A 7,500-nucleotide genomic window follows, 5' to 3' on the forward strand; every position below is an offset into this window, starting at 1 on the left:
ATGTCCTCCCTGGAGACGTATAACATTATAGTTTTGGAATTGGGTTCAGTGAGCGAGTTTAGCGGCCTTCCTTGGGTGATTCCCTATCCGTATCAGTCAGGTTGGGGAATTATTTCCTCATCTATAAGGATGGGAATGGACGACTGAACAGCAAATTGGGGCTATGTGGTATCCTGGAAATTATTTAGTCGTGGAGTGTTGGGATAATCAACGATAGAATAGATAGGTAGCAGATCAATTCAACTACTGTCGGCAACAATCGAGGGCATTTGGCCGGGATAGAAACCAAATCTGCCCAAATTGACGAAACAAGATTTGCTGGACGACGGAAGTGCAACCGTGGCCGTCATCTGAAGATAATGCTGTGGAAAAAGAGGACCCAAATCCAGTAGATAACAACCGCAATCACGGTCAACCGATCGACAGTCTCTGTGTCTTTGGGTTACCAAAGGAACATGATGTTCGTTATTTTTATGTTTTGAAAAGAGACATCGTAACCTTGATACCGATTATTCATCGGGAAGTTCAGAGAGGTTCCTACGTTCATTCCAATGAGTGGCCGGCTTATCGCGGTCTGACGCGCCTAGGATATATACATAACAGTGTAGACCATCAACAACATTATGTCCATCCCGGTTCAGGAGCTCATACTTAATCTATCGAAAGATCTTGGTTGGATGCAATGATAGATTTTTTTTTTCTTCAAAAAAACAAAGGAGTGTTCCACAGCATCATCTTCAAGGGCATCTAGATGAATTTTGCTGGAAATTTGATAAGCCGCTGATACTTATCTCTTTCTAGAATTGTTGAATGACATTCGTGCTGTGTTTTTACATTGACATTTTGACATAAATTTATTAACTGTTTTCCTTTTTCATGTTCTCGTTAAATACCAAAAGTGTTACACGAGTATTTTTTTCACCTTTTTTGACTTAAAAGATTGCTATGATACATGCTACTTTCTGAACAGCATAGTAGGATACAAGTTACAACCTAAATAGCATGATAGGATACAATCTACATTCTGAATAGTCTGGTAGGATACAAGCTACACTAGTACCAAAAATTGTAAGCTTGGAGTAGTACTATATTGAGAAGAAATTACAAAGAGAGATACTAAAATTTCATTGAAAGTTGTCACTGTTACAAGTTCTTGTATTATTAGAAAAACTAATGACTTATTGAAATTGGTAATATAAATATCTACAATAGTTTTATAAAATGCGTCAAAGAATAACAGGTTAATCAGTCCTATAATATGTAGCTACCAAGGACCTAAAAAAAAAAAAAAAAAACTCACAGACTTTAGTATTCTGTAAAAGAAAATAAGAGAGAGAGAGAGAGAGAGAGAGAGAGAGAGAGAGAGAGAGAGAGAGAGAGAGAGAGAGAGAGAGAGAGAGAGAGACTAAGAGAGAGAGAGAGAGAGAGAGAGAGAGAGAGAGCGAGAGAGAGAGAGAGAGAGAGAGAGAGAGAGAGAGAGAGAGAGAGAGAGAGAGAGAGAGAGAGAGAGAGAGAGAGAGAGAGAGAGAGAGAGAGAGAGAGAGAGAGAGAGAGAGAGAGAGAGAGAGAGAGAGAGAGAGAGAGAGAGAGAGAGGAAAACAGTTTTTCTTCAAATTATCTGAAGCAGGTTAGTTGGCAGATTTAAGTGAACGTGAATGTAAGAACAGCTTTACAATCAAAGGACATTATATCGAGAAAAAGGGCACATAATCTCATAGGAGATGGCATTTAATCTTGTAAAGTAGCTACTAAATGACTTTTACCAGGAAGTACTAGGCAAGAAATTTAGCCTGTTATTATTATAGCATTTTTTTTTATCATTATTATTTTATTTTTTGGGTAATGGTGGTTGACATTTCCCCGTGTACTTCCAACACTGACATTTTTTCCCTTCCCTCTATTCACATCTCCTTTACATTTCTCCTCCCTTTTGTTCTTTCCCAAACACCTCGCTATCCTAGACGCACCCGGCAGACGCACTGATGGCAAGGACGGTCTCTTGGGTGGTGGATCATGCCGTCACGCAAACGGAGGTCTCCTACACGACATCCGTCCTCACACGTCGGGCAGCAGTTCACGATGCTTGGATGGGGGCAGTCGACTTCGGGGCACTGGAGATGGATGGGAAGCAAAGTGTACACGTTGAGGCATTATGGTGAGTAGTAATGTTGGGGGAAGGTACATACAAAAAACGGTCATTTTGGATAAAAAATATTGTGGTGACGGTATCCAAAAATAGAGTTTATTGCTTATTGTTTATTTATTTTTATCTTTTATTATCTTTTTAACAACCACGGGGGAATTCAGGGCTTGCATTTACAAAGGGATATAACGAAAAGCATGTCGACAAAGAAACCTTTTGGCCTGTAACAAAATTGGATTCAGAAAACAATAACAACAACAACGAAAACAGTAATAGAAAATACAATACAAATATAAACAAATTAATAAGATAATTAAATAGATGTATGTACAAGTGAACAAATTAAATAGTTGCAAGACATAGCAGCATTTCTTTTAATTCATCCAGCTAAATCCTAAAACTTGTAATTGCAAAGACATCATTACCTCTTAAAGATTTTTTTCTCTTCCGTTCGTTCACTACGCGATTAGCGAAGCTGTTTCTACCTACTTCTAGGTTGAATCTGCTTTCGGTAGTATAAACCTATAGTTTCTAGTATTGTTAGTATTCATCATAAAAAGATTCAGCTTTTAGAACAGCTGTTACCATGAACTTTACTTACTGGATTCCATCAACCGCACAGAGGCCGGAAAGAGTTCTTGGACCCTCATTTAGATCTATTTGTGGAGAAGTGTTGGTCTAGTGTTTGTGTCTTTTTATCCCTGGACAAACAGTGGTAGCTGGAGACAGAGAACAGTTACCTGCTCTTGGTCTTCCTTGTATGAAAAACTGAAGAAGGAAATAATCGAAATTGACAGAGATCTTGGGCCCGGTCCAGTGACCGAATGCCAGCCCCTCAGGGTTGCACCTTAATGTGGAGATGAGGAGTTTTGAAGATGGGGAACGGGGAGACTACTCTTCGATGGCCATCTCACAGGATCACTGCATGAAGGCACCCGTATTGGTCCCAGCCTTATATGGTACTGCTATATATCCCCATACTTTTATGTACCTTTGTTTGATAACACACACGTACACACACACACACACACACACACACACACACACACACACACACACACACACACACACACACACACACACACACACACACACACACACACACACATATATATATATATATATATATATATATATATATATGTGTGTGTGTGTGTGTGTGTGTGTGTATTCACCTCGGATCTGCTGCAGTTTCTGTCGAGACAGCCAGACACCACCCTACGGCAGTGAGCTCAGAGCTCATTATTTGCCGATCTCTGGGTAGGTCTGAGACCACTCGCACACCGCACACCGGGACAGTAAGGTCACAATTCCTTGACTAACGTCCCGTACCTACTCACTGCTAGGTGAACAGGGGTTACACGTGAAAGGAGACAAACCCAACTTATCTCCGCCCGGCCGGGGAATCGAACCCCGGTTCTCTGGCTTGTGAGGCCAGTGCTTTACCAATCCGCCACCGAGCCGTGTGTGTGTGCGTGTGTATGTATGTGTGTGTGTGTGTGTGTGTGTGTGTGTGTGTGTGTGTGTGTGAGAGAGAGAGAGAGAGAGAGAGAGAGAGAGAGAGAGAGAGAGAGAGAAATGTCCACCTGTTGTAAAATTTGATACGATAGATCCTGACCTGCACCAGCTGACACTTGACGCTCCCGTCTTGGCATTCACAGACTTGACACTCTTGCGAAGGGTGAGCGAACTGTAGTCCGTTTTCTATGATCCTGCTGTCCATCAAGCATCCTGCCAAAGAACGGTCGTGGAAGATGATTTATACATTATAGTTCTATTGTATGCTGACGCTTCCATTCTCGTTCTTCGATTTATTTTTTCACTCTCCTTCCTCCCTAATGCACCGTATGGGGTTCAGACTGCATAACTTTTATGCAGTCACCGATTCAAGGACTTTAGTGACACCCCTACAAACCACAACACTTTACTATTTCTAACTCCAGTTGATCTGTGCTTCCCCGTTTTCTAAATCCAGTTTTCCCTCTTGACAACTGCCACCCCCCACGCCTCCGTCCGTCCCTCTCTCTTTAGTTTCCCTCACCTGAGCAGCTGGGACAGCACTCCTCTGTAATAGGATGGGTGCATGGCACAGACTGGCACCTTTTGCTGGCACACGTGACGTACCCACCGTGGCACAGGCACTCCTGACAAGGCACCAGTTCGTCCGGGAATGTGGCACCGTCCGGGAGGGTTTGGTTGTGGTAGTGGCACCCAGAACCGCATTCTGGACAGCATATCCCGGGCACCGGGTAAGGACACGAGGTTCGAGTCTCGCAAGGTATTCGGGTACACTGGATATTGCCCATCTGGAAGGAAAAGAAGAAATAGGGGCATTGTTGCTGACTATAGATGAAATTATAAGAAAAAAAGAGTACAACAAAGGCATGGCAGGGAACAAAGGCGGAATTTTGGAGAAGAAGACCAAAGAAAGAATGGAGAATTGTCATAAAAGATACGTCTAGAGAATAATCTAGATATATGTGGAAGAAGGACAAAGAACTAGGGAGTAGGAAGTATTACAAGTGTTATACAAGTCTTGACCATATAAAAACTATCACTTAGAATGAACTACATATTCCAATATCCAGAGAAGAATATAAGTGTTATAAAGTTTCCTTGTAAATTTATTACTTAGAATGAAGTACATTTTCTAATAAAATTTGAGTTTGAATCCAGGTAGCCAGGTTAAGGAATATATGGATACAACACATTGTTTATTTGTGTGTTTGTATGTGTGTGTGTGTGTGTGTGTGTGTGTGTGTTTGTGTGTGTGTGTGTTTATGTTTATCACCTTATCCTAATCTATGACCATATTATTAAAGAAAAGGGAGGAGGTAGGTAAGCGAGTGGTGGAGTGGAAGGAAGTTTCTTTAGAGTTAATGTGGATAGAGGTGGAACTGGGAAGGGAGATGTGGATTTTTGTAAGCGCACATGGGCCTGGTTGTGAGAACAGTGTAGAGGAAAGGACAGATTTGAACGAGTGCGCAGAGAGTTTTGGGAGGAATGTCAATGTAGTGGTATTGGGAGACCTCAATGCTAGTAAGGGATGAACCAATAGATAGAGTTGTTGGGAGGTGTGGAGTACTAGATTAGAATCATAGTGGAGAGTTAATGGTGGGAGTTGTGTTCAGAAAGAGGGTTAATGATAGCTAACATAGTGTTTAGGAAGTAAGTCAAGCATAAGTACACATGGGAGAGGGTGGTGAATGGAAGGGTGTTTGATAAGGCATTAATGGACTATGTAGTGGTATCCAGGAAAAGAGCAGGGAGAGTTCTGGATGTCCATGATCTTAGGGGAGAGAGTGGGGGAATATCAGATTTTTTTTTTTTTTTTTTTCTGTGGAGGATAGGTGGAGAAAGAGGAAAAGAGCGGGAGGTAGAGAGGTGCTTAGAGCAAAATGTTTAAATGAGAAGGAAAAAGAGCAGGAGCACAAGGAGAAGCTGAGAGAAGTATGGGAGGTGGCGAAAGATGAAGTAGAAGTAAATGTGGAATAGAAATGGGGTGTTTCAAGGAAGAAATGACAAGGTGCCCAAAGATGGTATGTGGAACAAGGAGGATGGGAGAGAATAGAAGGAAAGGTAGTGAGTGGTGGGATGATGAAGTGAAGAAAGTAGTAGAAGAGAAGAAGTGAACATTCAGGGACTGGTTGCAAAGTAGGATGAAAGAAAACCACGAAAGGTATAAAAAAGTAAAACAAAAGATAAAGGAGACAAAAAGGAGAAGAGATGTAAAATGGGGAGGAGTATGACAGAAATTTTTGAAAGCAATAAAATATATGAGTATTTCGCTAGTGACTTGGAAGCCTCTTGGCGCCAGAGCAGTAGGTTCGAATCCTCTGCGTAACGGTCATAAAAATTACCTGAACAATAAAATACGTTTTAGGAAAAAATCAAGAGAGGAAGGGGAGGTGAGTCAAATAGAGAAGAAAAGGTAAAATGCGTAGATGGACAGATACTAACGGAAAAGGAGGCGGTAAGGGGAAGATGGACGGAGTATTATAGAGAGCTATTGAATGTGGAGGAGGATAGGGAGTGATTGATGGTAGCAGTGGGAGGCGCTAAGAATATGACCGTGATGAGAGAGGAAAATGGGGGAGAAATAAGAAAAGATGAGGTGCAAGTAGTTCTGAAAATGATGAGACCAGGATGGGTGTTATGCAGAGTTTTATGAAGAAGGAAGTAATAATGGACTGGCTAGTAAGGTTAGTTAATGTGTGTGTGAGGGAGCGTAGAGTGCCGGAGGACTGGAGTGCTTATATAGTTCCACTTAACAAGGGAAAAGGGGACAAATGTGAGTGTAGTAGTTTCAGAGGGGTCAGTTTGTTGAGTGTAGTTGGGAAGGCTCATGGAAGGGTTTTAATTGAGAGGATTAGGAGAGTAACAGAGGGAGTAATTGGTGAGGAATAGAGTGGGCTTAGGAAAGGTAGGGGTTGCCTAGATCACTTTTTTTTTTTTTTTGTAAAACAGATATGTGAGAAAGCTTTAGGAGAAAGTAAGGTTGTTTTTCGGACTTTTATGGATTTGGAAAAGACTTATCGCAGGGTAGACAGGAAGGCACTGTGGGAGGTTTTACAAATATATGGGACAGGAGGAAAGCTGTTACGGGGAGTCAGGAGTTTTTACGAGACTTGTAGAGCCTGGAGTAGAATGGAAAATGGAGAGAGTGAGTGGCTTGAGGTAAAGGTGGACTGCGTCAAGGATGTGTCATGTCGCCATGGCTGTTCAATGTGTACATGGATGGGTTGGTGCGAGAGGTAAAGATGAGGGTAATGAGCAGGGGGCTGGAGATGGTTAAAGGAAATGGAGAAAAGTGGGAGTTGAGCCAGTTGTTGTTTGCTGACGACACTGCGCTGTGTTAGGGTCAGGAGGGGCGTTAAGGGAGTTAATGACGGAGTTCGAGAAGGCATGCGGTAGTAGAAAGTTGAAGGTAAATATGGATAAAAGTAAGGTGATGAGATGTACAAGGGTAGAGGATGGCAGTGAGTTGGAAGTAAGTCTGGAAGGAGAAAGGCTGGAGGAAGTGGATATTTTTAGGTATTTAGCGTCGCCTGTGGCCGGAAAGGGAGGAGTGGCGTTGGAGGTAAATTGTAGATTGAGAGAAGCAAGTAAATTCCTTGGGGGATTAAAAAGCGTCAGGCATCTGGGAATGGATAATAATAGGAGGTTGTATGAAGGAGTGATTGCGCCGACGGCATTGTATGGGGCAGAGACTTGGAATTTAAGAGAGACAGAGAGGAAAATTTTAAATGTGTTTGAGATGAAATATCTGAGAAGTATGGTAGGGGTTACAAGGTTAGATAGAGTGAGAAACGAGGAGCTGAGGAGGAGAGCGGGAGTGGAGGAGGAGGTGGCAAATA

General features: G+C 42.1%; 1 protein-coding gene across 1 annotated transcript in view; it reads right to left on the bottom strand.

Moving 5' to 3' along the window:
- Nucleotides 1-7,500, bottom strand: part of LOC143038124 (uncharacterized) — a 588,663-nt gene that overhangs the window by 48,794 nt on the left and 532,369 nt on the right. Inside the window, exons 47-50 of the mRNA XM_076207122.1 lie at nucleotides 4,185-4,449; nucleotides 3,762-3,874; nucleotides 1,968-2,111; nucleotides 1-9 (exon numbers count right to left, since the gene is read on the bottom strand). The exon at nucleotides 1-9 is cut by the window's left edge and continues 168 nt beyond it. Of these exons, the coding sequence (XP_076063237.1) occupies nucleotides 1-9; nucleotides 1,968-2,111; nucleotides 3,762-3,874; nucleotides 4,185-4,449 (531 nt within the window). The remainder of the gene's footprint in view (nucleotides 10-1,967; nucleotides 2,112-3,761; nucleotides 3,875-4,184; nucleotides 4,450-7,500) is intronic.

This window comes from Oratosquilla oratoria, chromosome 23, assembly GCF_046742065.1.
Source record: "Oratosquilla oratoria isolate Oo_2021 chromosome 23, ASM4674206v1, whole genome shotgun sequence".
Classification (NCBI taxonomy): domain Eukaryota; kingdom Metazoa; phylum Arthropoda; class Malacostraca; order Stomatopoda; family Squillidae; genus Oratosquilla; species Oratosquilla oratoria.